Here is a 16,717-nt window from a genome sequence, read left to right on the forward strand (position 1 = left end):
GGCAGCTATGCCTCAGGAGGTCGCGGAGCAAGGGCAGCACCCGGACTCCTGCCCGAGTCAGAGGCCGACGCAGCCCAGATGGCTCTTACAGAGGTCCCGAATGACCTGCACTTACACACAGGAAACCAAAGGACAGCAACTAATACCTGGCTTCCAGCTTTAACTATTTACACATCGTATAAAATGAATGATAACCGAAAAACTGGAAACAAGAAAAGCTTGTCTGTTTATCGCATCGACGGGGCCTGAGTTCGCATCACAACCACGTTTGTGGAGAGTCCTTTTAACTTCTGACAGCTCGTGTGGGATGACAGCCTTAAAAGACGCGCAACGGCAAACAACCCCAGAGACGCGGCTTCTCCCTTTTCCCCCGAAGATGACCCTCCCCAGCGAGACCCTGAGGCCCGGAGGCAGCCCCGAGACCAGGAGAGGCCCGCGCCGACGCCCCTACTCACTCGCGACCCCGAGCCTGGCCCGCTCCGGCACCCCGGCGCTGCGCACCGCGCCCGGGGAGAGGGCGGGCGCCGCCGCGGCTCCGCCCCCGGGCGGGGGCCGCTGGGGGCGGCGCACACCTGCGCAGGTGAGGCCGCGGCGGGCGGCGCACACCTGGGCCAGGTGAGGGGCGGGTCCACACGCTCCCGCCGCGGGAGCCCCGCTCGGCGCGGACTCGCAGTTAGCGGGCGCGCCCGGCCTCGGGCCCGGAGGCAGCCGGCGGTCGGCGAGCGCGCAGCCCACGGCCGTGCGGCCGGCGCGGGCCGAGCGCGGCGGCCCCACCGGGCGGGGGCGGGGCCCCGGCTCAGGCGGCGCGCGTGGCCCCGCCCCCGAGGGCGGCCGTCACGCGCTCACCTGAGCGCCCCGCGAGGACCCGAGGGCGCCGGGCAGGCCCCGCCGCGCTGGCTTCGCCCTGCGGCTCCGCGAACCCCTGCGGCCCGGGGCTACGCCCTCTCCGGCCCCGGCGGCCCCCGGCGGCGCGAGCCCCGCTCTGCCCCGGCGCCCTCCCCCCTCAGGTGGCTCTCGGCGCCGCCCCGCCGCCCCCTCCCCCACGGCCTCCAGGTGGCTCGCGGCTCCGCCTCCAGCCGGCGGCGCTGGGGCCAGACCGCGCAAGCGCAAAACCGCCCGCTCGCCCCGGAGGTCGGCGCCGGACTACGCAGGCGCACGGGCGGGCCGCTCGCAGTGCGCAGGCGCCGCGCCGGAAGCGCTCCGACGTTGGTACTGGGCGCCTCTGCGCGCGCGGGAAGATGGCCGAGCAGGTGACCAAGTCGGTGCTGTTCGTGTGTCTGGGTGAGACGGCGCCGACCTAGCCCCGCTCTGAGCTTCCCGGAGGGCTGGGTAGGGCGTCACGCGTTCTGAGCTGCGCTGCGCCGCTGAACCAGGGAAAGTGCTGGGGAGGCGGCCAGAGAGGGGAGACCCGAGGGTGGTCGGTGCGCGGCGCCCCGTGTTTGCGCCCCGCGGCCGCCGGGCGGCTCTGTACGCGGGGTGCTCTTGACAAGCCCGGTTCTAAGTCCGGTGACTGAGCCGACTCCTTTGTGCAGGTCTGGGTCTCTAGCTTTTGTTCGGTCTTCTCAAGCCCGGGTCCCCGCTCACCTGCAGCATCTGCACTCCAAGCCGGGGCTCTTGCCGTCGTACTTGCCTATAATTCCTTCCCCTGCAGGTAAACCCGAGGCCGCTGAACTGATCTGACCTTTAAGGGTCTTCCGATACCCGAGCCCCACGATAGCACTGGTTTGCTGGCCTGTTTCCTTGCCTCAGGCTCGCAGATGGAGCGCACTTAAAGGCAGATGGAGTGCGAAGCCTTAGGATTTCTCGTAAAATTCAAACCCGGGAGATTTGATTCTGTAGGTCGCTGTGTAACAGCCCCACGTGCCAATATTTCTCTGCATGAAATGAAGGTATTTTTCTCCCTTTTAATTCTTCAGGTACTTTCCAGCTCGAAATTATTTCATTTTTAAGGTTTCAGCAATCAGCCTTCCTTTCTTAAAATAGGGTTCAGTGTCCCTTTAGATTTCAGGACTCTTCCTTTGATACGGCACCTCAGCACTTCCACCCCATCTCCTTAATTCCCAGAGGAAAAGGCCTAAATGGCCAGTAGTCCATAAAAAGCTCTGGATGAGTCTGCATTTCCTGCAGAATCGTAGCTTTTCCACTCCTCTTAAGGTGCGCTCTTCCAGAAGACCGCAGAGATCGGCTTGGCCTTTTCCACTTTCCCTGGTTTCCTATTTCCTACCCGCACGCCCTCTGGCTGCCTGCTCCCTTGCTTTTCATCTGCTCAGCGTGCCTTCCACTGTGTACTTCTTTCTGGGAACTCACTTTGCATTTTTCCAGGAGAAGCTTTCTAAAAGGTCAGACCCAAGCATTTCCTTCTTTACTTTTTCCAGCTCCTCTTGGTGCAGGTAATTGTTCCCATGACCCTTTATAGACATCTTTCCTCACATGAATTTTATTATGATTACTTGAAAGCCTGCTGCAATGACTGTGGCTTATTTTTCTTTCCGTTTACAGCTTTCAGACAAAATGTATTCAAGTATTTGTGGAATTGAATATCTGTGAAGGAAAAAGTGAGAGGCTTCCTTGTTTCACGTTGAAGTGGGCGCCATTTGATTTTAAGCTCTACACTGAAGGTGACTGATGGACTCAGCAGCTTTGTTAAAGGGTGGTTCGGTCTATGTTGAGTAGCTAATAGGGTTCCGTTGCTGTGCTTGTTTTACTTAGCGGTGTTGATAGGCTGGCGTGGTGCACTCTGCTGGCTCTTGATGGGAGATATCTGCTTGTGTGAGTTTTTCTTCAGTACGCTTTCTTTTTCCAGCAGCTGCCATGGTACCAGGCACTGTTCTGAGTGCTGGGGATACAGTGGTGAGGAAAACAGACAACAATCCCTGCCTCTCCAGAGCTCACATTGTGTCATCAACAATCAAGTATTTGGCTACTCAGTTAGCTGGTGTTAACACTTAAGGCAGGAGGGGCAGATGGGAGTGGAGCGCAGTTGAAAGAAGGGTTTTGGGGAGAGGCCTTACTGAGAAGGTGCCATTTGAAGAAAGACTTGGAAAAAGTAGGGAAGCAAGCATAGGGTATTTTGGAAAAGTATCCTGGACCTGGAGGAAAGCAGGTGAAAGATTCTGAAATGAGGGTTCTGGCCGTGTTCACGACACAGCAGCGAAGCCGCAGCACTGGGCCCGGTGCCCGAGCTGCTTCCGGACGGACTTGCCTCAGTTCCCGAGGACTTGGAGATAATGTCGACTCGTTTTCTCAGCGCCCAGTGGCTCCGAAACTTGTCCATTCTCGGTGCACGTACAGTGAGTGTTCTGAGGCAGAAGTCAGCAAACCCTTTAAAGAGCCGGAGAACAGGTACGTGTGCTTCGCCGGCCACACCAGAAGCGCAGTGCAGAAGCAGCCCCGCCGGTGCACGACCGGCCGTGCCCGGTGTGACCGGCCGTGCCCCTGGAATCTGGATTCTGTGGAACAGTCTCACGTCACAACATACTGTACTTCTGAGCTTTTTCAGTCGCTTGAAAATGTAAAAGTTATTTTTAGCATTGAGAACTGTACACAAAGGTGGTGGGTCCTGACCTACTAGTTTTCAGACCCACATTAGGTCCTGTGGAGGACGGACCTGGTGAGGCTGTGTGAGGACCTGGGTCACTGAGTGAGCTAAGCCTTTGGAGGACTTGGAGCAGCAGTGGGGAGCTCAGGGGTTGTGGCCGCTGAGCTGTTGTGTTGGGACTGGACTTGGGTCACTGAGTGAGCTAAGCCTTTGGAAGACTTGGAGCAGCGGTGGGGAGCTCAGGGGTTGTGTTGAGACCGGACTGAAGAGGATGATTGCCACAAGAGGGAGAGCCGCCATTGAAAGTGAGCTTGTGTGGTGGAGGGGGTGAGACGTGGCGTCCTGATGGGATTTGAGGTCACCGTTTGCCATTTCACTTGGCAGCCTGTATGCAGGATAGTAGCAGCAGTGCATTTCCGAAAGGTGAAAGTTTTATTCCTTCAAAGCGCGTTTACATGGACCTTTTTCAGATTGAAGTGCAGAAGAGTGTCACTTGTTTGCCATCAGTAAGGGTGATGGCAGAAAAGAACGGAACTGCTTGTTCTGGCAAGACTGTGAGCACTGGGTGTTTCTGTGCAGTGGACCAGCTGGAGGGTGTGTGCTGCTGCTGTGTCCAGCCAGCACCACGGGAAGTGAGAGCTCAGTGGTGCCGGGTGGCCTTTTCCTACAATTAATCAGTGTTTATTGATAAGTACTTTTCATCCTTTACAGACCAGCCTAATTGTTCTTTTTTTCTTATAAGAAATGTTGTTGTTATCTTCTTTTCCTGTTCTATCAGCATTTATTTTCTTGTTTTAATTGAGTTTAATTATAGCTAATTAAGCTATAAATTAATTATAGTTACTCCCAATAAGTCCTTGGCACTGGAGCTCTGGGTGGCATCCTGGATTGGCAATACCCTGAGTATTGTCACACATGGATGATGGGAAGATGACCTGTCCCTGAAGACCAGAGTTTCCTATTTAGAACTCTTCCAGAATCTTCACTGTGCCCTCTGAGTTTGGCTGGTTCTGTCTGTGTCTTTTTGTAATAGTGAAACTATAACGTCTGCCTGAATTCTGCAGTCCTTTGAGAGAAATACTGAACCTGTTGTTGGTCAGTCACTAAGTCGTGTCCAGCTCTTTGTGACCCCTTGGGCTGCAGCACGCCAGGCTCCCCTGTCCTTCCCGACCTCCTGGAGTTTGCTCGGATTCATATGCATTGAGTTGATGAAGCCATCCAACCATCTCATTCTCTGTCACCCCTTCACCCCCTGCCCCCAATCTTTCCTAGCATCAGGATCTTTTCCAGTGAGTCAGCTCTTCACATCAGGTGCAGACCCCCAAAATTGTGGCCAGCTAGTTTGAACTGAGGGTGGTCCTGGAAATCCATGAACTTGCAGCTGATAAAAGTTCTGGGCAGACTGGACTGCTTGGAGGACTGTCCTACCCAAGCTGGCCAGCTCCTGGGTGCACGGCGCTCAAGCAAGGGCTCTGCACAGGTCCTTCAGTAGAAGGCTGTGTAGAACCACTGTTAGGCCTAAATGTATTTGCTTCTGTATTTTATGAAACAACATATTGCTTTATTGTGTGCAGTATACTTGAAAGTACATATTTTAAAAGTCTGTTCTGTATCATTTTTAAATCAGACTGGTTGCAACCCACTTTACTGATTTCATGATTAGCTTCTGGGTCAGTGATGCAAACTGGAAGAAGGTGATTTTGGCCCTGACTGTTCTGGTTCCTAATGTCCTCGCCGTTGGTGCTTTGTGTGTCTGGATGCTTGGCTTGCAGTCAGAGTGGGGCTGGGTCGGCTGTCTCGCCGGGCCTTGCGGCGCGCTGGTGGCAGCCACTGCGAAGAGGCGAGTGCGCCTCACCGCCCGCCGCCTGCAGCCTGTGCGCCGCGGGGCTCAGCGCCTGCACCCCCTCAAACCAGACGCTCACTCTCTGCTCCCCCACCTCTCTTTAAGGCAACATCTGTCGATCACCCATTGCAGAAGCGGTTTTCAGGAAACTTGTAACGGATCAAAGCATTTCAGATAATGTAAGTACCGTTCACTGTCTTAAAGAGGCCAACTTGATTGGCTTTGGGGCAGAAAATTGTGAAAAGAATTCTTTTTTTCTCCTGCAGTGGAGGATAGACAGTGCAGCGACATCCACGTATGAACTAGGAAACCCTCCTGATTATCGGGGGCAGGCTTGCATGAAGAAGCATGGCATCCCCATGAGTCACGTTGCCCGGCAGGTACCGTACTTGACCTTGAAAGTGCGCTTGTGTGTTTTATGTTGCAGTGGGTCATTGACAGTGGCGCTGTTTCTGACTGGAACGTGGGCCGGTCACCAGATCCAAGAGCTGTGAGCTGCCTAAGAAATCATGGCATTAACACAGCCCATAAAGCAAGACAGGTAGAAGAAACTTTGTTTACTTTCTCATACACTGATCCCATAACCTGCGAAGCTTAATGAGACTTACGTGTAGTGAATGTGCTTGTGTAACGTTGGCTGAACCAGCCACAGTGCCCCCGTCCTGGGCCCACAGTTCTGAAGGGTTTGTGCGGCCTTGGAATTGGCTTTCTAGAGTCCGAGGTCGAGAGAGCCCTGGCTGAGTGCTGGGTGCCCTGAGCTGTCGTGTCCTGTTTATTCCTGGTGTCCTGTCATTCTGGCTCACGGTGACCTGCTCTGCCTCCACTGCAAGGCCGTTGCTACTGGCCTGACCCAAAAGTTTGTTTGGGTTTTTTGTGACATCTTACAGAACAACTTGAATGAACTTCTTGGCCAACCCAAGAGAATACAGTGCTGCCGTTAATACAAAAACACCTCCACCTGTGAAGTGCCTTGGAAATACAGGGTGATGCTGATATTTTTATGGATGCGTATTCTGCACAGAGCAGTTTTACTTCTGAGCTTGGGTTCTGGAATGTGGCCCAGCAGAGCATTCTGCATCAAGGCTGCGCATCTCACCTGCTTTCCAGGGTGGAGTCCACCAGCTGCATGTGGCTCTTGCAGCTTTGAGGTGTGGCCAGTGTGATGGGAGCTGAATTTTAAATTAAAACACATTTCAATGGCCACTTGGCCTGGTGGGTGCCTGTAGGGTTCCAGACTCACATGGGACTGTGGGGTAGGGGAGGGAGGGTTCCGTGGAGGCATGCCTGGCGAGACATCGGGGCCCGAGGGCAGCCAGCCCTGGCCCTCCTTGTGTAGAAGCTGCAGAGGGTACTGGCACCGGGAACTTCTGTAGCCATGGGGACCAGCTTCTGCAGAAATAGGCCTCCTTCCCGACTGCTGTGTTGTTCTACGGGAGCTGTTACTTTATCAGTATGATTGTATTGTGGAGATTCAGTGGATGTTTTAAAAAACCTAAAACCTTCGAACTTTGTTTCGTATCATCCTAACAAAATGTACAGCTGTGTGGACTGGGATGCCAGCTGAACCGCGCATACCCCGAGAAGGGCTGTGGCTTGGTGTCAGAGCGTGGCAGCCCACACCTGGAGGAGAAGCCAACTCTTTCAAAATCGCTTGTCAAACATGTCGCATGTTTATAAGTATGGATGGCAGCGTGGGAACTGTAATTGAGTACTAGTGCTTAAATCAGAACTTTCTGTAAAACTAGATAGAGATCTTTTAGTCATTGTTACACTAAATCTTGTCTCTACTTAAAACTTTGCAGGCTGCTTTGCCATGCATCATATTTTAAATTATTATCTTAATTTTTATCAATTATGGGAGAGAGTGGTTGACAAACACATTCTGCAGATCAAGAAACACTTCCAGAGAGAAAATGAATGACTTAGTGAAGGGCACCCAGCTGCCAAGTAGTAGAACTTGGATTTAATTGCAGGTTTATTTGGCGGAATGTGAGCCAGAAAATTCACAAAACAAAATTGCTATAGAAATACTTTTAGCACGTGTATGTCTCAGGAATTAGTAATACATAGATTAGTTTTGTCTTAATTTATTCTGAGATCTGCGAACTAACTTTCTGGCTATGTCAGTTGACTATGTGTATTGACAATTTACTATTTAACTATTAAAAAACCCTTCCTTAAGTGGAATTTCGCTGGACAGAGATGAAACATTTTTTATATCATTTCTCCACTCTAATCTCTTCAGGGTTTCGGATTCCTTGCCAATTTCTACTTTCTGTTTTTTAAATATTTTGAGTAGTCCTTGAGAATTATGAGCAATCATATTTTCATGTTTTCTATTTTTAAGATCAGATTATTTTTCATATACTAAGTTTATAATAAAAATGGGCACGAACGAAGTATTTTAAATACACATGCCTTAAAAAAACAAAGCTGGAAAGTTATTGCTGATGAAATCATTACCCGTTTTAGAAGCGGCATCTCCACATAAACTACTTTCTCTTTTCCTTGTTGCTTTTAAGAAAATTCTCAACAGTGATTTATTTTAAAATTCCAAAGTCCTAGTAAGACATGTCAGTATCACAGACCTTTGCTCTTTTTTAGCCTTTTCTAATGTTGACAGGTTTCCTCTCCGTGTCACAACTTGTGTGAGAACTATAATGCTTCCACTAAACCTGAGTTTAACAGACAAAATACATGTAGGGTGCTTTTTCCTCTGCATCACGTGTGAATCGCTCTCTGGCGTATGTGAGCTCACATCCGGTTAGTTCTGCAGCGTTGTTTGCCTTACGGTACATCCTTTCCTTTCCAGTAAACTTCGTTTGACATGTACACAGATGTCTGGGAGCTCAGTGCATCTTGCATCTCACCAGCTCCCCTCCTCTGCTGCAGAGGGCCCCACTCAGATCGCCTTCGAACCTCTTGCCTTTACGGCAGTGGGACCCTCTAGTGCGTGTCTTTCTGTCCGCGTTTTCCTTTGTGAGATTCTCTGTATCGCTCATAGCAAAGCTTCAGGCATCTCCATTTGTGGACTCGGTGTCTCTCCACAGTTAGTGGCAGTCTGTCTACCAGCGCCTTTGGGTGGAGCGGCCTCGTAACACAGGTGGCCCAGCATTCTCTTCTCTTGGAGACTTGCGCCCACAGCGGCGGCGGTCCTGCTTATAGCCGTGCGGGAAGGGCTCATCCGCTCCGCCCTGATTCTGTTGCTTCCTGCGCTTGCTGCTGCCGTTCTCTCCTGCCGTCTCCAGCTTTTCTTCGGTGTGTAGTTTCCAGCAATTTGATGTGGTCAGCTTCATTCACTTCCTGAATTGTGTCCTGATGGTTTTTATCAGTTTTTTTACCAGAGAATTCTGGGCTGTTGTCTGTGTATATTTTTCTTCCCCTCATTCCTCTGAAATTCAACCTAAGTGTATTTTAAACATAAATTTCTTATGACTTTTCTACTTTTTCCATCCTTTTCACTTTAGTTTTTAGTCTGAGATTTTCTACTGACCTGTTTTGTGATATACTAATCTTTCTGTGTTTTCAAACTGTTATAAGCCTTTATTGAATATCTGATATCTGTTATTTTATTTAAGAAACTTTATTTTATTTCATTTAAAAATTGATTCCAGCTCTCGGGTAAAATTATGCATCTTGCCCTATATTTTTTTGAACAGTTCTGATCATAACTTTTTATTTGGTTGGCCAAAAAGGTTTTAACAAACCTAGACAGCATATCAAAAAGCAGACACCACTTTACTGTCAGAGGTCCATGTAGTCAGAGCTGTGGGTTTTCCAGTAATCACGTATGCGCGTGGGACCACAAAGAAGCTGAGCGCCAAAGTATTCATGCTTTCAAACTGTGATGCTGGAGAAGACTCTTGAGAGTCCCTTGGACTGCAAGGAGATCAAACCAGTTAATCCTAAAGAAAATCAACCCTGAATATTCACTGGAAGGACTGATGCTGAAGCTGAAACTCCAGTACTTTGGCCACCTGATGCCAAGAGCCAGTTCATTGGAGCAGAGCCTGACCCGGGGAAAGGTTAGGGTAAGAGGAGGAGGGGTGACAGAGGCCAGGGTGGTTGGCTGGCGTCGCTGACTGAGCGGACCTGAGTGTGAGCGAGCTCTGGGAGGCAGTGAAGGACAGGGAAGCCTGGCGTGCTGCAGTCCATGGGGTCGCGAAGAGTCGGACACAACTGAGCAGCTGAACAGCAACAGCAAGAGTTTGTTTGGAATTTTCCGTAACATTCTGGAAAAACCCAAATGAGGCTTTTGGCCAACCCGATAAAATAAGCTCTGGTGACTGACACCTGGGTCCTCTGTGAGTCTGCTCTCCTTCCGCTTTGTTCATTGCTTCCGTGCTGATTTGGATTAAATGCCGAGCACGATGTGTGAGCCGTGTGGACCCTCTGGGTTCAGGTCCTTCGCTGTCGGAGCTTCGCTTTGGCGGGGCGGGTCTGGTTCGGAGCTGACTGGGAGCTCGTCCTGCTTCACGGAGCCCTGGCCATCCTGGCCAGCTCCTCTCGGGGGAACTCCGGAACCCCACCTGATCGGGGGGCTGCTTCTGTCTGGAGGCCAAGTTCTGTTTCTCTCTTCCTGGGCCTGTAGCTGCCAGCCCCCTGTCCTCTTGGCTTCTTGCACTGAGTCTGTTAGGAGCTCATCGGGTGCTCTGAGAGAGACCCTGAGGGGACCAGGCTCCCCTGTCTGGGGTCTCCCTCCTCCTCTGTCTCCCTCCTCCATCCTTACCTCCAGTTTCTCCAGCTGGTGAGGTTGTTGGCTGACCTCTGGTGCTTCTGCCCAGGCTTCCTGTGCCCGGGAGGCCGCATGGTTCTGCTCTCTTGATGCCAAGCACCCACTTTCCCCCCCATTGCGGTGACCACAGTGTCCTCAGATGCTGCTAGCAGCCCCTCCTGGGGGTCTAAAGCGTGATCCCCACAGTGGGGTCCAGGGACCCTCGGTCATGCAGCCAAAATGTGTGAGTGAGGGATCCATTCAAAGGGTCAGACTGGGCAGTGAGCATGGGCAGAGGAGGAGAAGCTTGCGGATGCGACTTCCTATTCGTATTCCGCATTGCAGGTAACCTGTGAGAAACCACTGCTTAGTGAGTTTTGGTGTAAGACCAAAGAATATCCGCAGTCATACAATGGGTGTTAAAAGACTTCTTTTAAACTATGGACTTGTATGAGGCTGGGTTTGCGTATTTCAGCCGATCAGACGCTGAAGCACACAGGATAACCACCTGTCTTGAATAAGCAGATATTAAAGAGATGTGCAGAAAGGTAACCAGTGCAGCTGTCTTCCTCCCTGTGTTTCAGTGTGGAAAATACAGCTGTTTTCATTTACAAAAATTTATAATAACAAGTAATGAATTTTTATTATTTTAAGCAAATAGTTTATACAGTTTTACTTTTAATAACTTTGGTAAATATTTTAAGAGTTAAAACGTTCTGCAGCCAAAAAGTTTAAGACCTTTCTTCCGACCTCAAGCCGAGGCGCAAGGTCAGCAAGTGCTCTGGGGGTGGGAGCAGGCTGCCTGCTGCCTCTGGCAGGTCAGCCTCTCGGGTCGCCAGGCTTGCCTGCAGCGGCAGAGAGTCCCCAGGTTTGCAGGCTTGGCTCTGTGCACGCACTTGGGATTTTGGCCTTTCTCAGCCAGGCCATCATGGGAGTGTGTTAATGATTGTGCAGAAGTGTTCAGTTTTTATGGGCATGTTCTAGTTTTTTCTAGCAATAGGGTTGTTTTGTCACAGCTATTTCATTTATAGCTGCAAGCAGAAATCCTTTACTATGCATTCTTTAATTGTCAATTCTTTGACAGTTATTTTAACATCTTAACATTATGTAGCTACATGTAGCTGTCAGTTACTAAACTTTAGGATTTGCAGTCACAGTCTTTGCAAAATTAAAACCAATGTTTAATCCCAGGACATTTTCAGACAGCTAACTTGGGGAAATAAGTTATAATAATTGTTCTAATATATTTTGAAATAATCTAGTACCTTGGGAATGTGAGCAAAATTTGATTCCAGTATTTTATTAATATAGTATACTGAAAACTAATGCAGATGCATCTGAGAGCCAGAATTTATCATTTTTAGCAGAATAACGAGTATATTTCCTGTTCTTTTGCAACACTGATTGTGGTCGAGTATCGCTCTCTGCTTAACCAGATTATCAGAGTCTTCTTGTGCCATCACTGTGCCACTGTATTTCAGGGGACTTTTTCTAGTGATGAAGATGATTATTGAAACTGCATTCCTAGAAATTACTTCCACCTTTGATTTGGGGTCATGTTTTCCTTCCTCCTTCCCCCCCTTCCTGCCATTTTTTGAGTCGACATGCAGCTGCCTTGCAGTGCTGTGTTGGTTTCAGGAGTACAGCACGGTGCTGTTATGTGTGCTCTGTTTCAGGTTCTTTTCCCTCGTAGGTTATTAGCGTTGAATATGGTTGCTCCTTTCTTATTGTCAGTGTAACAGTAAAAAATCATAAAATAATTTTTCATTTATATTTTAGCAGGCTTGTGTTTATAAATGTCAAAAAATGCAAAGTTTAGGTTAGAATTAGTAAAAATACTGAATGGCACTCTCTTCTGTGCCGTGTCCAGATTATAGATACTCAGTCAGAAGAAGGAAGATCCAGATACTGTTACTCATGCGTTTCTGTCTTAGTTCTGGATGCTGGAGTGGGTAGCCTCTCCCTTCTCCAGGGGATCTTCCCAACCCAGGGATCAAACCCAGGTCTCCCACATAGCAGGTGGATTCTTTACCAGTTGAGCCACAAGGGAAGTCGAAGAATACTTGAGTGGGTAGCCTGTCCCTTCTCCAGCGGATCTTCCTGACCCAGGAATCGAACCGGGGTCTCCTGCATTGCAGGCGAATTCTTTACCAGCTGAGCTGTGAGGGGAGCCCTCCAAATGCCGAGTTCAGGTTAGAATTAGTAAAAGCGCTGAGCGGTACTCACCCGTGTCACGTCCAAACTGTGCGTGTTCAGGCAGGAGAAAGACGATCCAGACAGCCTCGCTTCTGCGCTTCTGCCTTAGTCCATCTTCCCTGACCCGTACTCACACATCATCTTCCTCTCCCCTCTTCTCTGCTTTATTTTCCCGTGAGATACAGTCACTCCTGTGAGCTGCCCGCCCGGCACGGGCGAAGCCCCACAAGAACAGTGTCTCCCTGCAGTGGGCGCCCGTCACTGGGGCTCAGAATGAGTGCCTGGAGAGTGAAGGGCAGCACTCAGACACGGGCTGTGTGATAAGTTGGCTGCATCACACTTTGTTTCTAAGAGGAAGTGTAAGCTTTGCTTGCAGATGCTATACAATGCCACCTTATGATTAGGGAACTTTATAAAACTTCTTTTAGGAAATTATTAATAGGTTAGCTCTGTTTTATCTTTAAAGTGCCCTAAATGATTTAACTTAATTAGTAGCAGATTCAAGTATAGCTTTTTTTTTTTTAAGTTGCTTTCGGTCCTCTAGGCTTGATTGGTCTGAATGTAAACACTGTGTTTTGATTTCTCATTTGCTTTTAGGTCACCAAAGAAGACTTTGCCACTTTTGATTATATTCTATGTATGGATGAGAGCAATCTGAGGTAATCACATTTTTAAAGTGTATTTCTCTTCGACTCATTTCAGTAATAGGCCAGGCAGTTTGTTGTCAAAATGATTTTTTCATTACCTTAAACTTTTAATGAATAGTGATGGTCATAATATGCAGAATTATTTATTTAGAAGAGTGAGAAATCCAGTCATTTAGAATTGAGTCTCATAGGTGTGTTTACACTGAGGCACGCCTTTTGATGAGTCTGACATGTAAGGTGATTCTTTGTTTTGCAGAAGAGAGAGTTTGTTATTGCTGTGATGACTCATGGACAGCACGGTGTTTCATTATGTCTCATCTTACTCCCCTTTATTGCTGCCCCACCCCCACCCCAAAAGAAAGACTGACCAAAACAGACTTTACTCCATTTAAATTGTTGACTGCCTTCATCAGCTTATAAACAAGATTAAGTTATTAGAGAAAAGTTGTTCTGCACACCAGAACACTAGCCCCAAAGTGCACGCTGGCCCTGTCCTGTCACTGGGAACTCGAGGTGCAGAGGGGCTCATCACATGCCCAGGTTCACGGCTCAGGGGTGGACGTGGCGGACTTTGGGCCTCGGCTCTGCAGGGCCTGACTCTCACATCGCCGCTGTTCTGTCACCTCACGTGGGTTGGACCCTTGGGACCTAAATCTGGGTGAGAGGGAACTTGGTGGCATTTCTGCAGCACTGCGTGCCTAGCACCGGTCCCCGGGGCCTCTCTTGTGAAGTCTAGGGTGGGCCACGTGTGTGAGAATTAAACCCAACAAACCACATGATATAATGTGCCAACGGTGCAAAGCTGAGTGATCACAGTGCATCTGATGGCTCCGAGGACCGTGTGGCCGTGTGCCGCCATGAGGCAGGCGCGAAGCTGCGTGCCGCAGTCTGCCTGCAGGGCCCCCTGGTCTGCCTGCACCAAGGGGACAGGCCACCCTGGCTGCCTCCCTGCTAACCCGTAAATGTGCACGCGCTTCATTAAGAGAAGCTCTTTCCTTGAGTCGCTCTTGTGGGGTGGACAGGTATGGATGCACTGAGCTTACTAGGCTTTCATTAAGTTCATTAAAACGTGTAAGCTTTCTGTTTTGTGTTTCACTTGCTTGGCCTCCTTTTTCTCGCTGAGTAGCTTCTCAGTACCAGCAGTATCTTGCTAGAGAGCTCTGTGTGGCATGTTTATTAGAGAAGTTCCCAGAGGCGGTCGGCATTTGGTGGTACAGCCCTTGCCACCCCAGCCCTGCGCGCCCTTCTCGTTTCAGCCTCGGGCTTCTCAGGGAGGCTCTGCGCTCTGAGGCCTGCAGGTTTCCTGTGAGACGCTGGCCTCCCCTGTGGAGGTTGTTAATCAGGCCCCACGCAGCTGAGTGAGAAGGCTGAGGTGGGAGCAGACGGCCTCCCCAGGAAGCCTGCCACCCCCTGGGACCTGGTCTTCGTGGCTTTTTGAGTGCTGCCCTGTCTTCTTGCTCGGTTGCTGGCCCTGGGTCTTCCTGGACGTGTGCTTCAGAGAAGAGTGCTAGTTATTGTCCGGCCTGAGGGTGCACCTCCTGTGGAAAGCTGCTGCCGTCGGAGCCCCCTTGCCTGGGGGGGAGAGAGCCCTCGGGGGCAGCCACCTGGAGGCTGTGCCCAACTGCCGAGTGTTTGGTTTCCTTTTTATATCAGGTCACTTTTGCTGGATTTTGATACGGATCCTTCATAAAACCCTAGCAGATGTCCCAGTTTAACTGGAAGCCATAGATCAGAAAACTAAGTTCATGTTTCAATTTTGCAGAGATTTGAATAGAAAAAGTAATCAAGTTAAAAACTGCAGAGCGAAAATCGAACTGCTCGGGAGCTATGATCCACAGAAACAGCTTATCATTGAAGATCCCTATTATGTAAGTGTGGTCTGACTTCCGTCCTGGTGCTCACAGACGAGCGCCTGCCGTCGGGGTCGGAGGCCGGCTCCCTGAAGGCGGACTCCTCCTTGGCTCTCACTCTGCTCTCTCCCTGTCCTTCCAGGGCAACGAGGCCGACTTTGAGACCGTCTACCAGCAGTGTGTGCGGTGCTGCAGGGCCTTCCTGGAGAAGGTGCGCTGACCGGCCGTCCCGCTGTGGCCCAGGCTCGTCCCCCCAGGCCGTGTGTCCAGTGTCAGCCGTGTCGCCGTTCCCGAGCCGAGGCTGCAGCCCTCTCTTCAGTTGACTCGCTGTTTCTCACCTGAAAAAATAATTGTAGATGGAAGTCAGTCTTTGTGTTTGACGAAAGAGTAAATAAAAAACCTTTGATTCAGATAGTTTATTTGGGGTAAGAGTTCCTTAGACCAGCTAAACCTCCCACTACGCCCAGTTACGAAAGCAGTGGAGCAGTCGAAGAGTGGAGCAGAGCCCAGGAGAGCATGGGGACGTGGAGCGAGGCGCCCCTCGGGGCCTGCGCACACCGCCCCCCGGGGCCTGGCGCCCAGCGCGGGAGCTGCCACTCACTCAGGGCGCGCGGGCGCACTCAGAACGGGGAGGAGCTGCTCCGTGGGGCTCTTCTTCACCTTCACTGCTTCCTGGTTTGTGTCTGTGTGGTTCATTTCATAAGGAAGTCACCTTATGTGTTCCCATCTGAACCCCTTTGCCTCTGGAAATGCAGTCGCATCCGGGAGAAGGGCGTGTGTGCTGGTTTATCTTACCAGCTTCGGGACTGTGTCCGCGACGTGTGTAACTGCCCGAATGTCAATTATAGATCGCCTTGTGTGGGAAAAAGTATTAAGTTGGAAAAAGTCCTTTTATGTTGGAATGCCTAAATGTTGATAAGTATTCTTTTGTCAGCGCCTGGTTATAGGGAAATGTACATAATTTGTGCGCACTTTGAAATAACTGATCTAAAATTCATATGAATATATGTCAGAAAAAATTGTTCTCAAATAAACGGGAAATGGCAGAAATGCAAGCGCGGTGCAAGCCTGGTGTCTGCCTGCTTTCACTGAGAGGTGAGGGAGGCCTGCTCTCACTGAGAGGTGAGGGAGGCCTGCTCTCACTGAGAGGTGAGGGAGAGCCAGAGCGCCTGGGCTCCCGTCCCCGCGTCTGGGCTGCGGTCTGCCTGTCTGCTCAGGGCCAGGCAGGAGCCTGAGGAGCGGGCCTGCTGAGCGAGCGCGTGGCTTCCGCTTGACTCATCTGTTCATGGGGGAAGCTGGTGGCCCTCAGCCATAGCCTTGCCTCCCCGTACCCTCAGCAGAGGGTGGGGCTGGGACCCCAAGAGAGACTGCGTGGAGGGCTCGATGAGGGACAGCGTTTCTCCAAGTCTTCACCCCGGTCCACAGCTGGTGACCTGAAGCCCTGGGAGGACTGAGTCTCAGGTCAGTCTGAGTGACGGTCACTCAGCAGCAGGGAGAGCGCAGAGGCATGGTGTCCCGTCCTCAGTCTCATGAGGGTCTCAGGTCGGGGCATTCAGTCCTAACTAACTTGGCCCTGAGGGGCGAATAAGGCTGTCGTCAGGGGTAGCAGAGGTGAAACGCTGGCGAGGTTTGGCTGAAGACTGTGCTACGTAAGACTCTCGTCCTGAAGACTTGAGTTAGGTAGACTGAGGATTTGATGATGGTAGCTCTAAAAAGTAAAGAATCAAGGGGGGAAGTTTAACTGCAGCTGGAAAACGGGAAAGTGAGCCGCTTCGGAAGCTGCCCCAGGGTCCTGGCCAGGACAGTAAATCGCTTCGGAAGCTGCCCCAGGGTCCTGGCCATTCGGTAACTGCTCAGGAGTCTCAGAGCAAGAGAAGTTTTTCCTCTTTGCTCTTTCACGTTCATAGTTTCCTTCCTTAATGTTTATGT

The 16,717-nt window shown here is 50.7% G+C and overlaps 2 protein-coding genes across 7 annotated transcripts in view; one reads left to right on the forward strand and one right to left on the reverse strand.

Moving 5' to 3' along the window:
- SH3YL1 (SH3 and SYLF domain containing 1) overlaps window positions 1–1,084 on the reverse strand; it is a 63,783-nt gene extending 62,699 nt beyond the window's left edge. Inside the window, exon 1 of the mRNA XM_069573796.1 lies at window positions 456–1,084. Coding sequence (XP_069429897.1) covers window position 456 — 1 coding nt within the window. The 5' untranslated portion in view covers window positions 457–1,084. The remainder of the gene's footprint in view (window positions 1–455) is intronic.
- On the forward strand, window positions 549–15,843 carry ACP1 (acid phosphatase 1). 6 transcript variants are annotated; one of them, XM_069573798.1, is made up of 6 exons: window positions 549–1,281; window positions 5,487–5,560; window positions 5,809–5,922; window positions 12,889–12,950; window positions 14,701–14,806; window positions 14,931–15,843. In XM_069573798.1, the coding sequence occupies exons 1-6, from the start codon at window positions 1,239–1,241 to the stop codon at window positions 15,006–15,008; spliced, it is 477 nt and encodes a 158-aa protein (XP_069429899.1). In that variant the 5' UTR covers window positions 549–1,238; the 3' UTR covers window positions 15,009–15,843. The 6 variants fall into 6 exon arrangements, 4 of the variants coding, with proteins under 4 accessions (XP_069429899.1, XP_069429898.1, XP_069429900.1 ...); XR_011253872.1 differs by having other exon boundaries at window positions 575–1,281; window positions 5,648–5,922; XM_069573797.1 differs by lacking the exon at window positions 5,809–5,922 and adding an exon at window positions 5,648–5,761 and having other exon boundaries at window positions 575–1,281.
- Window positions 15,844–16,717: the final 874 nt, after the last annotated feature.

Source organism: Ovis canadensis, chromosome 2 (assembly GCF_042477335.2).
Source record: "Ovis canadensis isolate MfBH-ARS-UI-01 breed Bighorn chromosome 2, ARS-UI_OviCan_v2, whole genome shotgun sequence".
NCBI classification, from domain to species: Eukaryota; Metazoa; Chordata; class Mammalia; order Artiodactyla; family Bovidae; genus Ovis; species Ovis canadensis.

Coding starts and splice junctions, on each gene's coding strand:
- ACP1 (XM_069573798.1), top strand. CDS start 1,239: ATGGCCGAGCAGGTGACCAAGTCGGTGCTGTTCGTGTGTCTGG. Junction 5,561..5,808: donor ATCAAAGCATTTCAGATAAT/GTAAGTACCGTT, acceptor TTTATGTTGCAG/TGGGTCATTGACAGTGGCGC. Junction 5,923..12,888: donor CAGCCCATAAAGCAAGACAG/GTAGAAGAAACT, acceptor ATTTGCTTTTAG/GTCACCAAAGAAGACTTTGC.